The sequence below is a fragment of the Muscardinus avellanarius genome, assembly GCF_963383645.1.
Source record: "Muscardinus avellanarius genome assembly, chromosome: 3".
Taxonomy (NCBI): Eukaryota; Metazoa; Chordata; class Mammalia; order Rodentia; family Gliridae; genus Muscardinus; species Muscardinus avellanarius.
Window position 1 is genome coordinate 118079720 of NC_137788.1, and position 19364 is coordinate 118099083.

General features: G+C 39.8%; 1 protein-coding gene across 1 annotated transcript in view; it reads left to right on the forward strand.

The window, feature by feature from the left end:
- Positions 1 to 19364, forward strand: part of HORMAD1 (HORMA domain containing 1) — a gene marked incomplete at both ends in the record, with an annotated part of 36357 nt that overhangs the window by 12986 nt on the left and 4007 nt on the right. Inside the window, 6 exons of the mRNA XM_080691608.1 lie at positions 6485 to 6552; positions 7732 to 7883; positions 9265 to 9515; positions 12924 to 12990; positions 13069 to 13145; positions 14031 to 14114. Coding sequence (XP_080547734.1) covers positions 6485 to 6552; positions 7732 to 7883; positions 9265 to 9515; positions 12924 to 12990; positions 13069 to 13145; positions 14031 to 14114 — 699 coding nt within the window. The remainder of the gene's footprint in view (positions 1 to 6484; positions 6553 to 7731; positions 7884 to 9264; positions 9516 to 12923; positions 12991 to 13068; positions 13146 to 14030; positions 14115 to 19364) is intronic.

A 19364-nucleotide genomic window follows, 5' to 3' on the forward strand; every position in this document is an offset into this window, starting at 1 on the left:
ACTAAGTTGTTCATCAACTAAATTGCTTTGAAGTCACACACAAAGTTTTATCTTCTCTGTCTCTAGGCAGGATCTCAAGGATAAACAGAGTTACCTTAAACTGAGCTACCGGTTACCGGAGTTAATGGCTTAACCTAAGTTAGTGATAGGAATGAGGGTCAGAGACCATTTGTGATTGCTGCAGCTGGAATGCTTATCACAGCATCTGAGTTCTGGCCAGTTTTTTCATTACTATTGAGTAGAGCCAAGGGCGTTTAGACAAATTATTAGAGAATTTATTTCCACGGACTCAATTTCTTTCATAGTCCTGATCTCACATCACCGGAGCAATTCGTATAGAGAGTTAAAAGAATACTAGAAGAATAATAGTTATGAAAGAATATCTAAAAGTGGAGAGTACTTTTGGCCAGCGACCACACCTTCTCTCAGGGCTGTTTCTCACTTTGAGATTCTGCCTATGGACTGCATTAATAATAATAATGCAGATGCCGAGAGGGCGTGGCTTTTGCTGGTATCTGCAATTCATGAAGAAGAGGATTTAAACTGATTTAAAAACAGAGGAAGCTGATTTCCTTACTTATGAGAGCACTGGAACGTAAAGAAAGCAAAGTATTACAAGCTTCAAGAGGCTGGGGATATGTCATTTCTTTGATAGTCATGCCAGCAATTCATGCTTATAATATATGTCCTTAGTTACAAAGCAGATTATTCGGGCAGAGATTATTAATTAAGAAAACTGTTAATTGAACGGGGCATGGTGGCGCAGCTTGTAATCTCAGTACTTGGGAAGCTTAGACAGGAGGATCGCAGGTTTGTTGCCAGCCTCAGATACTTAAGCACTCTGCTTAGTGAGATCATTTCAAAATAAAGGATAAGCCTGGAGTGGTTGCGCACGCTTGTAATCCCTGTGCTTGGGAGACGGAGACAGGAGGATCATGCAGGTTCGAAGCCAGCCTTGTTGGCTTAATAGACTCTGTTTCCAAATAAAAATATAAAATAGATCTGGGAGTGTAGCCCAGAGGTAGAAGGGATCCATCCCCAGTGCCACCAAAATAATAAACAAAAAAACAAAGGATAAAAATGGGACTAGGGGTGTAGCTTGGTGGTAAAATGCCCCTAGGTTCAATCCCCAGTACTATAAAATTTTTTTTTCAACTTTAGTTTTGGTAGGAACATCAAAACCATAGTGACTCTGGGCATGGTGGCACACGCTTGTAATCCCAGAGCTTGGGAGGCTGAGACATGAGAATTCACAGGTTTGAAGCCAGCCTTGTTGGCTTAAGAGACCTTGTTTCCAAATAAAAATATAAAATAGGTCTGGGAGTGTAGCCCAGAGGTAGAAGGGATCCATCCCCATTACCACCAAACTCACTCACTACTTAAGAACCCAGTACCACCTCACTCACTACTGAGTGAGGCTCTCAGCAACTTAGTAAGACCCTGTTTCCAAATAAAGTATAAAATAGGTCTGGGAGCGTAGCCCAGAGGTAGAAAAGCCCCTGGGTTCCACACCCAGTACCAAACAAACAAAAAAAAAAAAAACCACAAACCACATAGTTATTCCCTTAGCTGGGTGTGGTGGTGCATGCTTGTAATCCCAGCTTTTAGAAGGTTTAGACTTCTCAAACAGCCTCAGGTACTTAGTAGCTTTGCAACTCAGTGAGACCCTGTTTCAAAATAAAGAATAAAACATAGGGCTGGGGGTATAGCTCGAAGGTAGAATGCCCCTTGGTTCCATTCTCAGTACCACAAAAAGAAAAAAGAAAAAAAAACATAATGATTTAGTGATTTCCTACGCCCTTGTACTGAGAATTAAACCCAGGACACTCCACAGAGCTATATCCACATACCCCAAACTGATTTCTTATTTTAAGACAGGGTCTCAATATCCAGCCTTGAACTTTGTTTTTTCTTTTCCTTTGGGGTATTAAGGGTGGAACCCAGGGGCTTTTCTACCTTTGGGCTATACTCCCAGACCTATTTTATATTTTATTTGGAAACAGGGTCTCACTAAGTAGCTGAGGCTGGTTTTGAACCTATGTGATCCTCCTGTCTCAACCTCCCAAGCGCTGAGATTATAAACTTGTGCCTCCACGCCTCCCTTGGCTGGCCTTGAACTTTCAACCTTCCTGCTTCACCTTCCTGATTAGTTGGGATTACAGGCACCTGGTACCTTGCCTGGCTGTAGCAGTGTCTTAATATGTTGTGTGTGGCTTTAAAAAAAAAAAAAGCCAGTTATGGTTGGGCATGCTTGTAATTCCAGCATATGGGAGGCTGAGACAGGAGGATCACGGTTTGTGGCCAGCCTCAGCTACTATAAGTGAGGCCTTTTGCAACTCAGTGATACCGTGTTTAAAAGAAAGAATAAAACATGGGGATGAGGTGTAGCTCAGAGATAGAATGCCCCTGGGTTTCATTTCCAGTACTGCAAAAAAAAAAAAAAAAAAAGCACCTGAAATTTATTTTTTACTGTTCTGGAGGCTAGAAAGATCTAAGGGCTGCCAGGATCTGATAAAGGCATTCTTGTTGCATTATCCCATGGTGGGAGGTGAAAGGACAAAAAAGCAAGAGAGACAGAGGAGGGAAGCTGTAGAACAGGCCAAACTGATCTTTTTATCAGGAACCCATTCCGATAATAACTAACCCACTCCAGTAATAGCAGTATTCATCTACTCATGAGGGCAGTACCCTCCTGACCAAATTGCCTCTTTAGGTCCCACCTCCCAACACTGTTGCGTTGGAGATTGTTTCTAGTCATTGATTTGGGGGGATATTTCAAACTAGCACTTAGCTACTCTGCTGAGGGGATGGTACCTCCCTTGGCTGATATAGACAGATGTAGATATAGTGGGGGGGGGGGCCACTGGGGATGGAATCCAGAGGCATTCTACCTCTGAGCTACAACCCCAGCCCTAAGTTGGGAGGGCCTCACTAAGTAGCTGAGCTGGCCGAGGACTGAGATCTTCCTGTCTCAGCCCTCCCAAGTACTGGGATTACAAACATTCGCCACCACTCCTGACAGTTCTTAACATTTGATACATGAATGTACACTGCAATGAGCAGGGGAATATCTTACCAAGACTGAAGTCCCAAATCCCAGATCAAGATACTGATTTGACTTGAAAGCATCAGTAGACTCATAAGGATTAATATATTAGAAATAACTATTGCCAGGCGTGGTGGCACACCCTTGTAATTCCAGCATTTGGGAGGCTGAAACCCAAGGAACATGGTTCGCAGACAGCCTCAACTACTTAGTGAGACCCTCTGAACTTAGTGAGACCCTGTTTCAAAATAAGGAATAAAAAATAGGGCAGGGGGACTTCCGGGAAGATGGCAACCGAGAAAAGCAGGGCTTAAGAGCCCTGCTAACAACCAATCTCCATTACCACAAAATCAGCACCTTTCATAGCCAGAAAACACCATCATCAGAGAAAAAAATCACCAGGCTCCAGAGAGAAAGCAGACTGAGAACAGAGCTCAGAGCCACAGAGGAGATACACCGGCCTCACGCCCGAGGACGCGGCAGCAGCGCTTTACTGCCGGCGGTAGCGGCGAGTTCACCAGACAGCTACAGCAAGCCGAGGTGAGCTGCTGCGGAACAGCCAGGCGGGATTTCTCGGCGCAGGGAGCATCTAAAGCTCCCAGTGGCTGAGCTCAGCACACGCTGCAGGGATTCAGAGTGGAACTCAAAACCAAGAAGAAATACGCCATCCTCACGGCCGAGGGCGTAGCAGCGGCGCCATATTGCCAACGGCAGCAGCAGCAGCGAATTCACCGAGTCCAGTACAGCTACATCTGCATACTCAAGAACAGTGAGTCAAATTGCGGGCCACAGAGGAGAAATCCCAGTATTGTACTCCCTGGGACTTGACCCAGTGGGGGAGTGGCGGTGGCAGAGATATCACACCATAGGAGAACGTGCAACCTGGCACCCCCCACAGTCTAAAGCAGCCTCTATCGACTCTCTGGGTCGAAGACTCTGTGATACAACCCAGTAAAGGAGTAGTGGAGTCTGAGATACTACTGACTCGAGATCCAGAACACCTTAAGTGAAGTCATAGTGACCCAAGGGAAGAACCCAGAGAAGGCACAAACTTCCAAAATCATGGGAAAGAGGAATAATACTGGAGCAATGAATGCCCACAACATCAGAACCCGATAAAACAGAAAATCAGAGATTTCTAGAAGATCAAATCAGGAAAATAACTGTAGAAATAATAGAGGTGCTTCGAAAAGAACTCAGAGAGAGCCAAAAAGAGATAAAGGATGCAATTAATGAAGTAAAGGCCTCAATTCAAAGCACAAACAACCGATTAGACCACATAGAGAACAGAATCTCGCTCTTAGAAGTTGATCATTCCAAAAATGAACGCATAGTTTCTAATCTAGAAAAAAATATCCGACAGCAGGAATCTGATATTGAAGAAATATGGGCCCATTTTAAGAGAGCTAACCTAAGAATAATTGGAATAGAGGAGGGAAAAGAAAGTGAAACCAAAGGGATCAACAATCTCTTCAAGGAAGTAATAGCAGAAAATTTTCCAAACATAGAGCAAGAGGTTGATACACAGGTCCAGGAAACTTATAGAACTCCCTTTAGGCAGGATCGGAGAAGAGGATCCCCACGCCACATAATTGTCAAAATGACCAATGTGGAAGCCAAGCAGAGAATCTTAAAGGCAACAAAAACAAAGGGCTAAGTGAACCAATTAGAATCACTCCAGACTTCCCAAACCAAGTCATGAGAGCCAGAAGGGCTTGGAGTAACATATTCCAAACTCTGAAAGAAAACAACTTCCAGCCAAAAATTTCCTACCCAGCAAAACTTTCTATCAAATTAGATGGAGAAATAAGAAGCTTCCATGACAAACAGAAACTGAAGGAATTTATGTTTTCAAAACCAGCGCTAGAGAAAATACTCAAAGAAATTAACTACAAAGAAGAAATAGGTAACACACACCAGAACCAGAGAAACAAGATTTTTCATCCAACAGACAACTAAGATTGGTTATCTGTGGAGATTCATTATTTATGTTAGTCTTTTACCTATCTCTAAATGGTATTGTTTGCCTTTATTGTTAATTTTTAGGATTTCTAGTTGGAATATTAATATACCTTCAGATATAGCATTTGGAAATATTTTATCCCATTCTATTAGTAACTTTTTTTTTTTTTGGTGGTACAGGGGTTCCTGGAAGCCCTTCTACCTCCGGGCTACACTCCCAGACCTATTTTTACATTTTTATTTGGAAACAGGGTCTCCTGAGCCGGCGTGCACGGCTGGCTTCGAGCCTGTGCGATCCTCCTGTCTCTGCCTCCCAAACGCGGGGATTACAAGTGTGCGCCACCACGCCCGGCCTATTAGTAACTTTTAACTCTGTTTACATTGTCTTTGGATATACAATATTTTTTTATTTTTTAGGGAGTTTGTATACTCTTCTGTTGCCTGTGCCATTGAAATCATATCCAAGAAATCACTGCCAATTTCAATGTTGTGAGGTTTTATGACCCAGATTTTCTTCTAAAAGTTTATAGTCTTAAGATTTATATTTAGGTCTTTTATCTATTTTGAGTTAATATTTGTATATGGGATTAGGTAAGGGTCCAATTTTATTCTTTTCCATGTAATTATTATTTTTCAACAATATTTAGTTAAAAGATTATTATTTCTACCACCAAATGTTCGTGGAAACCTTGTCAAAAATAACTTGACAATATAGGGAAGAATTTAGCTGTAGGCTTTTATTTAACTCCAATGGTTTATATATCTGCCTTTAGAATAGTACTACACTGTTTGAATTATTGTAGCTTTATATGGTTTGAAATCAGAAAATATATATCTTCTAGCTTTGTTCTTTTTCAAGACCGTTTTGGGTATCTAGAGTCCATATTCCATATTAGGATAGATATTTTTTCTGAAAAATAAATATATAAATATATGATAGTTTCACCTAAAAAAAATAGAAAAAAATATTCTCTGGTAAGAAAGAAAGTAAAAAGAAATATTGAAATGTTATCTTTAAGTCATCAAAAGCTTGGTATCAGACAAATGAAACTGTTATGTGAGATTATCATTTTTAATATTGGATAAATTTCTATACTAGATGTCAACCACTAAGCCAAGCATGGGAGGGAGGGATGGGGAGAGAATGGGGTGGGGATCGGGTCGGGGCTGACTGGGTGATGTCTGCATGTATGTCTACAGAAGTATGTATCCCACTATGATGTATGAATACAGTGCACCAATTAAAAAAACAAATAAATAAATAAATAAATAAAATAAAAAATAGGGCAGGGGGTGTAGCTTGGAGGTCGAATGCCCCTGGGTTTCATCCCCAGACCCGCAAAAAAAAAAAAAGAAAAAAAAAAGAAAAAGAAATAACTATTGACTGAATGTTAGAGTCAAATAAAAGCAGTATATGGCTATTTGGCAGCCAGAACTATTTATGAGTTACATAACTACAGTGTTTTCTATTTTAAGACAATTTCAGAATGTTACCAGTTTAAGTTCAAGTACACCAAAAATGGACCAGTCATGGACTTCATAAGGTATTGTTCTAGTTTTCTTTTTATATTACAGATTACCATTTTATTCATTAATGCTGTATAGGTGAATTTCAAGATTAATTCTGAAATTTCTCCAACCCCAATTAGCTATTAAGATGTGGCTGTACCCTAGCTGAGGGTGGTGGCACATGCTTATAATCCCAGCAGTTAGGAGGCTGGGACTGGAGGATCACGGTTCACAGACAGCCTCAGCTACTTAGTGAGGTCCTTTGCAACTCAGTGAGACCTTATTCAAAATAAAGAATAAAAATAGGGCTGGAGGTGTAGCTTGGAGGTAGAATGCTTCTGGGTTCCATCCCCAGTACCGCAAAAAAAAAAAAATATATATATATATATATATATATATATATGACATATTAAAATACTTTATAGAATGTGGTGGCGCATGCTTGTAATCCCCGTGCTTGGGAGGCGGAGACAGGAGGATCATGCAGGTTCAAAGCCAGCCTTGCTGATTTAAGAGATCCTGTTTCCAAATAAAAATATAAAATAGGTCTGGGAGTGTAGCCCAGAGGTAGAAGGGTTTCCAGGAACCCCAGTACCACAAAAAAAAAAAAAAAAAGGAAAGTTTATAGATGGGGATTCAAGATCTGGGCATAACAGTTTCAAATAATGAAAAAAAAAACTTTATAGAGCTGACTGAGTGTGGTGGCACATCCTCGTAATCCCAGTACTAGGGAAGCTAAGACAAGAGATTCGTAGGTTCAAGGACAGCCTTAGAAAGTAGTGAGACTATCAATCTAATGAAACCCTATTTGCTTTCTACCTCTGGGCTACACTCCCAGACCTATCTTATACTTTTTTTGCAAACAGGGTCTCACTAAGTTGCTGAGAGCCTCATTAAGTAGCTGAGGCTGACTTCAATCCTGTGCAATCCTCCTGTCTCAGGCTCCCAAGTGCTAGGAGCGCCAACATGCCCGGTGAGATCCTATTTCAAAATAAAAATAAAATAGGGCTGGGTTTGTAACTTGGAGGTAGAATGCCCCTGAGTTCAATCCCCAGTGCCACCACAAAAAAAAAGAAAAATTTTATGGTAACTTTTAACTTAAAAACGTAATGCTATAATAAGAATATGAATCTCAAATAGTTAAAATGAATATAAAGTTATGATATTAAGAGCCACAGTTTTATAAAACAATTTAACATATGATTCTCTTCTAGTAAAAATCAAAGCAATGAATCTAATATGTCATCTGCTGACACCAAGAAAGCAAGTATTCTCCTCATTCGCAAGATTTATATTCTAATGCAAAATCTGGGACCCTTACCTAACGATGTTTGTTTGACAATGAAACTTTTTTACTACGATGAAGGTACTATTTGCAATATGTCCTGTTTTAGTTGGCACCTGTGTGCCTTATTATTCTTGAAACGGTTGATTTCCATTCCAAATATTTTAGCACATAAATTGTTACATGCTTTTTGGAATTATAAAATTTACATTTAATATCAGTATTTGAAACTAGGCGTGGTGGCACATGCCTGTAATCCCAGTACTCAAGAAGCAGAGACAGAGTATCTGCATGTTCTAGAAGACCCTCAACAAATTAGGGAGGCTTGCAACCAACTCAGCAAGACACTGTTTCCAAATAAAATATAAAAATAAAGCTGGGAAGCTGAGCATAGTGGTATACACTTGTAATCCTAGTCCTTGGGAGGCTGAGACAGGAGGACTGCAAGTCCAAGGACAGACTCAGAAAATAGACTCTCATCAACCTAGTGAGACTTTGTTTAAAAAAAAAAATAGTCTGCTGGGTGTGGTGGCACAGGCTTGGGAGGCAGAGACAGGAGGATCACGCAGGTTCGAAGCCAGCCTTGCTGGCTTAAGAGACCCTGTTTTCAAATAAAAATATAAAAATAGGTCTGGGAGTGTAACCCGGAGGTAGAAGGGTTCCATCCCCAGTACCACCAAAAAAAAAGTCTGGGGATGTAGTTCAGAGGTAGAAGGCCTTTAGGTTCAATCCTTAGCACTACACGCATGAAAACATGATAAAAATAACATCAGTATTTGGGGATCTTGGGGGGGTACTGAGGCCACATGCTCAGCCTGCTTTTATTTATTTATTTATTTTATTGTGGGTCTGGGGCTGGAACCTAGGGGCATCCGACCTTTGAACTATACCCCCTGCCCTATTTTTTATTCTTTATTTTATTTTGAAACCGGGTCTCACTGAGTTGCAGTGGGCCTCACTAAGTAGCTGAGGCTGTCCACGAACGGCGATCCTCCGGTCTCAGCCTCCCAAATGCTGGGATTACAGGTGTGTGCCACCACGTCCGGCTATGATTTATTTTTGAAGCAGGATCTCACTAAAGTTGCCAAGGGTTGGCCTCAAACCTAAAATCTTTCTTTTGGGTGGGGAGGATGGAACCCATGTCAATTCTGTTCTGAACATTTTATGTCTTAATTCATTTTATACCTGCAATGACTTTATGAAGGTAGGTACTACTATTTTCCCCATTTGACAGATAAGTAAACCAAGAGGTAATAAATAATTTGCTCAAGGTTACACAGCCAATCGAGAAAACAAAGGTTATCTTTAGGGATTAAAATGAAGTCTTTGAGATGCTAGGAGGGCCATTTTTATTCTAGTCTGCATCCTTCTATATTCTCTGAAATTTAATATGCATATGTTTTTTAAGAGTAATACAGTTTTCCTCAATTTATGAATAGCATAGTTAATGCTTTTTTTGCAGTTACACCTCCAGATTACCAGCCTCCTGGTTTTAAAGAAGGTGATAGTGAAGGAGTAATATTTGAAGGAGAGCCTATGTACTTAAATGTGGGAGAAGTCCCAACACCTTTTCACACCTTCAAAGTAAAAGTAACCACTGAGAAAGAACGAATGGAAAATATTGACTCAACGATACTATCACCAAAACAATTAAAAACACCATTTCACAAAATTCTGATGGACAAAGATGATACACAAGATGATTGTATAAGTGTGAGTATATGTAAAGAGTTACAAAGTACAATAGTTAGGAGATGTTCAACAGAATTCTAAGGATTTTAATAGCTCTCATGACTAATTCAGTGCCTTCAACAATAGTAAAATCTTCTTTCTGATAGTGGTGGAACTAGGAAGCATTCTACCTCTGTACTACACCTCCAGCTCTATTTTTTTTTTTTTTTTTTTGTGATGGTGATACTAGGGATGGAACCCAGGGCCTTCTACCTCCGGGCTACACTCCCAGACCTATTATATATATAATCTGTTGATGGATACCTATGTTGGTTCCATAATTTGGCTACTGTGAATTGTGCTGCTATGAACATGGATATCTGTCTATCGCTATAATAATACTCTGATTTCAGTCCCTTTGGAAAGATACCCAGGAGAGGTCTAACTGTATCATATGGTAGATCTATTTTCAGTTTTCTGAGTAATCAGTGGATCCATTTCCAGTTTTCCGAGTAATCTCCACAGCAGCTGCACTAATTTACAGCCCCAACAACAGTGTATAGGAGTCTCTTATTTCTCCACCTCCTCACCAACATTTATTATTGTTTGACTTCTTTTTTGTGTGTGTGGTACTGGGGATGGAACCCTTCTACCTCTGAGATATACTCCCAGACCTATTTTTATGTTGTTATTTAAAAACAGGGTCTCACACCAGGCTTGGTGGCACACACTTGGGAAGGCGGAGACAGGAGGATCGCGCAGGTTTGAAGCCAGCCGTGCTGGCTTAAGAGACCCTGTTTCCAAATAAAAATATAAAAATAGGTCTGGGTGTATAGCCCGGAGGTAGAAGGGCTTCCAGGAACCCCAGAACCACCAAATTAATTAATTAATTAATTAATTAATTAAAAATTAAAGGCCAGGAAAAAGTAATAAATAAATAAATAAATAAATAAATAAATAAATAAATAAATAAATAAAAACAGGGTCTCTTAAGCCAATGCGGCTGACTTCAAACCTGCGCAATCCTCCTGTCTCCACCTCCCAAGTGCAGGGATTACAAGCATGTGCCACCACGCCCGGCTATTTGATTTCTTGATGATTGCCTTTTTTTTTTTTTTCAATACTGGGGATGGAACCCAGCAGCATTCTACCCAAGCTACACCCCCAGTCCTTTTTTAAAATTTTATTCTTCATTTTGAAACGATCTCACTGAGTTGCAAAGGGCCTCACTAAGTAGTACCTGAGGCTGTCTGCAAACTGTAATCCTCCCATCTCAGCCTCCCAAGATGATTGCCATTTTTAATTGGGATTAGATGGAATCTTAGTGTAGTTTTGATTTATATTTCCCTGTTTGCTAATTATACTGAGAATTTCTTCATGTATTTATTGGTCATTTGTATTTCTTCTTTTGTGAAGTATCTATATAGTTCAATTGCCCATTTCTTTTTTTTTTTTTTCTTTTTTTCTTTTTTCCTTTTTTTTTTGTGTGGTACTGGGGGTGGAACCCAGAGGCTTTCTACCTCCGGGCTATACGCCCAGGCCTTTTTTATATTTTATTTGGAAACAGGGTTTCACTAAGTTGCTGAGGGCCTCACTAAGTAGCTGAGGCTGGCTTCGAACCCGTGCGATCCTCCTGTCTCAGCCTCCCAAGCGCGGGAATTACAAGCGTGCGCCACCATGCACGGCGCCCATTTCTTTTTTTATTTTATTATTTATTTTTTGTTGGTGTGGTACTGGGGATGGAACCCAGGTACATTCTACCTCTGAGCTAAAACTCCAGCCCGATTTTTTATTATTATTATTTTTTAAACAGGGTCTCACTAAGTTGTAGAGGGCCTCTCTAAGTAGCTGAGGCTGGTCTTGAACCAGTGATCCTCCTGTCTCAGCCTCCCAAGTACTGGGATTACAAGTGTGTACCACCATGCCCAGATCTATTGCCCTTTTCTTGATTGAGTTTTTTATTTTTAGTCTTTTAAGTACTTTGTACATTTTATCAGAGGAATAGCTGGCAAAGATCTTTTTCCATTCTGTAGGCTCTTTTTTTAAACTATTGATGGTTTCCATTGTTGTGCAGTGTGTATTTGTATGTTTGTAGAAAAATGAAATTAAATCCCTACCTTTCATCCTGTACAATAGTCAACTTGAAATGGATCAAAGACTTGAAAATTAGACCAGAGTCTTTGAGATTACTAGAGTAGGGCATAGGACAAACACTCCAACATATAAGCACAGATAGAAACTTCTTCAATAAGACTTCCAGCCAGGCGTTATGGTGCACGTTTGTAATCTCAGCATTTGGGAGGCTGAGACAGGAGGATCGTGGTTCACAGACAGCCTCAGCTACTTAGTGAGGCTGTCAGCAACTCAGTGAGACCTTGTTTCAAAATAAAGAATAAAAAATAGGACTAGGGGTATAGTTTGAAGGTAGAATGCCCCTGGATTCCATCCCCAGAACCGCAACAACAAAAAGACTCCCAAAGCTCAAGAAATGAAAACAAGGATTAAAGGGGATGGCATTAAATTAAAAGGTTTTATTGTGCATTTTAAAGAAAATTGAAAGCCGGGCGTGGTGGCGCACGCTTGTAATCCCCGTGCTTGGGAAACTGAGACAGGAGGATCGCATGGGTTCGAAGCCAGCCTCAGCTACTTAGTGAGGCTCTCAGCAACTTAGTGAGACCCTGTTTCCAAATAAAATATAAAAAAGGTCTGGGAGTATAGCCCGGAGGTAAAAATAAAAAATAAAAAAGTAAAGAAAACTGAGGCCCAGCTTGATTTTACACACCTATAATACCAGTATTTGAAAGGCTGAGACAGAGGATAACAGGTTCTAGGCTAGCCTCGGCAATGTAATGAGGCTCTCAGCAACCTAGCCAGACCCTGTTTCAAAACAAAAAGGACTGGGGACACAGCTCAGAGGTAGAATACCCCTGAGTTCAATCCCCATTACTACAACAAAAGGAAGTTGTATGTTTTATTTATTTGTCCTTAAAGCAATTTTATAAGAAAAATAGTTTATATTTTGTTCAGATAAATAAGTTGCCTTGTGATAGTAATTCTTGGACTGCTTTTATTTCTAACAAGCATAAAGTAGTTGTGGTCTTTATTTTATTTATATTTTTTTTTGGTGGTACTGGAGGTGGAACCCAGGGGCTTTCTACCTCCGGGCTTTTCTACCTTTGGGCTATACTCCCAGATCTATTTTATACTTTATTTGGAAACAGGGTCTCACTAAGTTGCTAAGAGCATCACTAAGTGGCTGAGGCTGGCTTCAAACCTCTGTGATCCTCCTGTCTCAGCCTCCCAAGCATGGGAATTACAAGCGTGTGCCACCACGCCCTGCATAGTCTATTTAGCCCTAACATAAAACAAATCTGTTCATAAATACTTCTATACAATTGTTTTAATTTATTTTTGATATGTGTTCATTTTTTTCTTTACATGATTATGTAGGATGATTTTGACTTTGGAAGTAAAATGGAAATTCAGAAAAAAAACCCTGAAGCTTCTAAAGTTGGAGGTAGGAAGTTAACAAATTAATGTAGATCAACTACCAGCTTTATGTTATATCATTTTAACACTTGCTTCTTTTTTTCAGTCCCAAATTTAGTTTGTGAGGAAGATAAAATTACAAAGTGTAAAGAAAACCCAAAAATTTCAATTTCTCATTCTCAGGTATAAACATAATAATTTCATCTTCTTCTTAACTGGATTTTTTTTTTAATGATTGCTTAACTGCTCAGTTATTTCTCAGATTTTCTTATTCTAGGTGTTTTAGAATAAAATTAAAATTTAGAATATTGTTTATAAAAACTATCCGTTATATCTTGAAAAGTTTTGATATATTACTGTAAATTTGTTTAATAATAAACCTTAATAGTATTCATAGTATCTCAGAATTGCAGAAGTAGACATAATCTTATGCAATTATTTATTCCACCCTGCTTTGTATTTATAAATATAATTTTGATGCTATAGAGCAGAATATGTTTTTGTTTTTCATATATAATACAGTAAAATTCTAAAGTAACCGATTTAGATAATGTGAATTTGAAAATAATAGGATTGATGATTAATTGTCCCCCTTCCTCTGCCAGTGCCCTTTCAAATAGGAGTGGCTAAAATTTATAGCTTCTGGAAGGGTTGTGCCTAGTGATCATTTAGAGCCCTCTCAGTTCAGTGATCACTTGTGTGCAGTGTCAGCTTCACTCTATTTTTGGGGAAAGGGTTACTGAGGATTGAACTCAGGGGAATTCTGCCTCTGAGCTGCACCTCAGCCCTATTTTTTAAATTTTGAAACAGGGTCTCCTTAAGTTGCTGAGGCTGACCTCAAATCTGCAATTCTCCTGTGTCAGCCTCCCAAGTCCTGGGATTACAGGCGTGTGCCATCATGCTTGACTACTCTCCTTTACTTTAGTGCTTTAGCAGTACGAATCAATTTGAAATTATTTTTTCATTAATTTTATATAACAAGACCCTACATTTTATGTCATTAAATTTTCAAACCCCATTTGTTAATTATTAGTTTTGTTATATGGTTTTGTGTAATTTATTTTCTAGGTTGAGCAATTAGTCAATAAAACATCTGAACTTGATGTGTCTGAAAGCAGAACAAGAAGTGGGAAAATCTTTCAGAATAAAACAGTAAATACCTCTTTCAGTTTGTTTTCCATTCTAATTTTGTAATCCCCCATATGTGAATAATAATAATAGTTATTATTATTTCATTTATTTGAACAACATTAAGTATACACTATGTGTCAAGTACTTTACTAGGTGCTGAGGATATGACCTGGTTAACACCTAGTTCATGGTCTTAACTGAATGTTTGGTAACCAGAACTAACAAGCTATATAGGAGCATTATAGAAGTCTTAATAGGTTATATAGAAACATAAAGAATAGTTTGTGTGTGGCACTGGGGATTGAACCCAGAAGCTTTCTACCTCTGAACTACAACCCCAGCCCTTTTTATATTGAAATAGGGTCTTGCTAAGCAAAAGGGTGCCGGCCTAAAAACTATGATCCTTCTGTCTCAGCCTCCCAAGTACTGGGATTACCGGCATGCACTACCAACCCCAACTAAGAATAGTTAATTTTACTAAAGATACATTAGAGAAGGACAGTCCAAGAAATACTTTGAAATGATCTAAACTTTCTAAGAAATTTCCTAGAATGTCAGAATGTTACATGTTATCATGTAAATTGATTATATTGTTAACAAGACATTACACATTAAAAATGTTTGTATAAGCCGGGTGTGGTGGCGCACGCTTGTAATCCCTGCGTTTGGGAGGCGGAGACAGGAGGATCACGCAGGATCGAAGCCAGCTGCATTGGCTTAAGAGACCCTGTTTCCAAATAAAAATATAAAAAATAGGTCTGGGAGTGTAGCCCAGAGGTAGAAGGGCTTCCAGGAACCCCAGTACCACAAAAAAAATAAAAAGACTAAAATATGGGGCTGGGGGTGTAGCTTGGAGGTACAATGCTCCCAGGTTCCATTCCCAGTACAAAAAAAAAAAAATCTTTGTATATATCTTGTATAAAATTGGTCTCATCCGGGCATGGGTGCACACCCTTGTACTCCTAATTCTTGAGAGGCTGAGACATAAAGATTGCAGGTTCGCAGCCAGCCTCAGCAACTTTGTGAGGCCCTTCACAACTTAGACCCTGTTTCAAAAAAATAAAACAGGGCTGGGGTGTAGCTCAGAGGTAGAATACCCCTGAGTTAAAACCCAAGTACCACACACACACACACACACACACACACATTATTAGGTAGGATTTCCTTGTAATGTTAAGATGCTTTGGGGACATAAATTCATTTCTTAAACATCACAGTTTTTTTATTTTTGTTTTTTTTTTTGTTTTGTTTTGTTTTGTTTTTTTAGTACTGGAGATGGAACCCAGGGGCATGCTACACTCCCAGCCTTATTTTTTATTCTTTATTTTGAAACTCACTAAGTTGCTGAAGGGCTCACTAAGTATCTGAGGCTGGCTGCAAACCTGTGATCCTCCTAACTCAGCCTCCCAAATGCTGGGATTAACAAGTGTGTGCCATCACTTGTGGCTCACATGTTTTTGAATATGAAATCTTAGCTATCAGCTGGGCATGGTGGCGCACACTTGTAATCCCAGAGTTTGGGAGGCTGAGACAGGAGGATCGCACAGGTTCAAAGCCAACCTCAGCAACTGAGTGAGGCCTTCAGCAAACTAGTGTGACCCTGTTTCCAAATAAAGTATAAAATAGGTCTGGGAGTGTAGCCCAGAGGTAGAAAAGCCCCTGGGCTCCACCCCAGTACCACCAAAAACTAAAAAACTAAAAAATAAATACTTAAAAAATAAAAAGAATTCTTAGCTAGCCTATTCCTAATTTTGAGAATCATGACTTAATTATGACTACGAAAAGCTGAGTCTTGAAAATATTTGATAATTTATATTACAGAAGTTATCATAGGAAAAGGCATTTAAAGCATGAGAAAAGTATGCTACCTTCTAATATTCTTTTGTGTGTGTATTTGTAGTACTGGGGATGGAACCCACTTCTACCTCTGAGCTGCACCCCCAGACACATTTTCTTTTTTATTTTGAAACAGGGTCTCACTAAGTTGCTGAGGCTGGCCACAATCCTGTGAGCCTTCTGTCTCAGCCTCCCAAGCACCGGGATTACAACCATGTGCCACCACCCTCGGCATTAGTACTCATTTTAATAATTGGATACATAGCATTATTCACAATAGGCAAAAATGAGAGGAAAAATCTAATATCTGTGAGCAGATGAATGAATAAATTAATTGTGGTACATTTATACAATAGGATGTTGCTCAGTCATATAAAAGTGTGATTTTGCAGCAGGGCTGGTGGCACATGCTTGTAATTCCAGTACTTGGGAGGCTGAGACAGCAAGATCACAGGCACTGGCCAGCCTCAGTAACTTAGTGAAGTCATTTTCAATTTAGTGAAACCCTGTTTCAAAATAAAAGAATAAAATAGGGCTGGAGGTATGGCTCTGAAGTAGAATGCCCCTGGCTACTAGTGAAAGTTTCTAGAGAAAATTGGTCTAGTTATATCATTCTTGGGTGTTTTTCCAAAGGAACTGAAAACAGAAAATCATAATAATATGCATATTCATGTTTATAGCAGCACAATTCATAAGAGCCAAATTATGGAACTAACTTAGGTGTCTATCAACAGATGAATGAATTACAAAATTATGGGATATACACACAAGGTGGGTGTGGTGGGGAGGCTGGAGACAGGAGGGTTGGAGGTTCAAGGACAGCCTCAGAATGTAGTGAGACTCATCAACCTAGTGAAAGCTTGCTTAAAAAAAAAAAAAGATAGGACTGGGGGTGTAACTCAGAGATAGAATGCTCCTGGGTTCAATCCCTAGTACCACACACACGCACAAAAAGAAGAAAATAATGTCATTTTCAGGAAAATGGATGCACCTGGAGAACATTATACTAAATGGGATTAGCCTGTCACAGCAAGTGAAGGGTCATAGTTTTTTTTTTCTCATATGCAGAAGCCAGGAATTAATCAGGATACCAGAGAGAATTCAGATGATGATAGAGGAGAAACTTCAGTGAAGGAGAGGGAGAATCAATGAAGGAATCACTTCCATCCACATGTACACCTGTGAGAATGAATACCAGTGTCCAAGAAGAGGAATAAGGAGGGAGGGGGAAAGCTCACCTAGTGCTTTGAGCATGTATGTCACCATCACTGAATTACATTATGATGTGAGACTACAGTGCACAGTAAAAGGAGAAAAAGAGCTGGGTGTGGTGGCCCACGCTTGTAAGCCACTTGGGAGGCTGAGACAGGGGGATCGCAGGTTCACGTTCAGCTTCAGCAAGTAATGAGACTCATCAACTTAGTGAGACTCTGTTTCAAAATAAAAAGTAAAAAGTAGGGCTGGGGGTGTAACTCAGATGTCGAATGCCACTGGGTTTTATCCTCAGTACCACACACAAAAAAACAAATAAGCTACAGTGCGTGGCACATGCTGTTAATTCCAGTAGTTAGGAGGTGTAAACAGGAGGATTGCAGGTTCATGGCCAGCCTCATCTGCTTAGTGAGGCCCTTTGCAATTTAGTGAGACCCTGTTTCAAAACTAAGAATAAAAATAAAAAAGTGGAGGCCAGGCGTGGTGGTGCACATTTGTAATCCCAGCATTTGAGAGGCTGAGACAGGAGGATCATGGGTTCCTGGCCAGTCTCAGGTACTTAGTGAGGTCATTTGCAACTCAGTGAGACCCTGTTTCCAAATAAAGAGTTAAAAAAAAAAAAACAGGGCCAGAGGTGTCACTCAGAGGTAGACTGCCTGGTACCAAAAAAAAAAAAAAAAAAAAAAAAAGTAGGCTGGGGATATACCTCGGAGGTTCAATGCCCCTGGATACTGCAAAAATTAAATAAATAAATAAACAAATAGAATAGCAAACTCAACTAGATTTGGATTAAGAGTAATCAAAAGATAATAATGTTCCAATGAATATTTTAATTCACAGGAGTAAAAGATTGGAAAAAATTTAAATGTCCAAATTAAATAGCTAAGTAGATTATAGTATGTGAGGTTTTTTGTTTTGTTTTGTGTGTGTGTGTGGTACTGGGGATAGAACCCAGGGGCATTCTACCTCCAGGCTACACCCCCAGCCCTATTTCTTATTCTTTATGTTAAAACAGGGTCTCACTAAGTCGCAGGGGACCTCACTAAGTAGCTGAGGCTGGCCACGAACCCATGATCCTCCTGTCTCAGCCTCCCAAGTACTGAGATTACAAGCATGCACCACCATGCCTGGCTAGTATGTGAGTTTAAGGGACTATTTTTATGCTGTTAAAAATGTGGATGTCAGCCAGGCGTGGTGGCACATGCTTGTAATCCCAGCATTCAGGAGGCTGGCTGAGACTGGAGGATCGCGGTTCACAGACAGCCTCGGCTACTTAGTGAGGCCCTCCGCAACTTAGTGAGACCCTGTTTCAAAATAAAGACTAAAAAATAGGGCAGGGGGTGTAGCTTGGAAGTAAAAAGCCTCTGGGTTCCATCTCCAGACCCGCAAAAAAAAAAAAAAAAGAAAAAAGAAAAAAAAATGTGGATGTAAGAGCTGGGTATGGTGGCACACACTTGTAATCCCAGCATTCGGGAGGCTGAGACAGGAGGATCACAGTTTGAGGACAGCGTCAGCTACTTAGTGAGGCACTTTGCAACTCAGTGAGACCCTGTTTCAGAATATAGAAAAATAAGCCGGGCGTGGTGGTACACACATGTAGTCCCCGCACTTGGGACGCTGAGACAGGAGGATCACACAGGTTCAAAGACAGCCTTAGCTACTTAGTGAGGCTCTCAGCAACTAAGTGAGACCCTGTTTCCAAATAAAATATAAAATAGGTCTGGGAGTATAGCCCGGAGATAGAAAAGCCCCTGGGTTCCACCCCCAGTACCACAAAAAAAAAAAAAAAAAAAAAAAAAAAAAAATATATATATATATATATATATATATATATATATATATATATATATATATAAAATAGGGCTGGGGGTGTAGCTTGGAGATAGAATGCCCCTGGGTTCCATCTCCAGTATCTAAGAAAAAAAAAAAAAAAAAGTGGATGTCAAAACCGGTCATGGTGGCACAGGCTTGTAATCCCAGTACTTGGGAGGCTTAGACAGGAGGACCACAAGTTCATAGCCAGCCTCAGCTACTTAGTGAGGTCCTTAGCAATTTAGTGAAACCCTGTTTGAAAATTAAGAATAAGCCTGACGTAGTGGTGCACACTTGTAATCTTAGCATTGGGAGGCTGAGCAGGAGGATCAAGGTTCGCAGCCAGCTTCAGCTACTTAGTGAGGGCCTCTGCAACTTAGACCCTATTTCAAAATAAAGAATAAAAAGTAG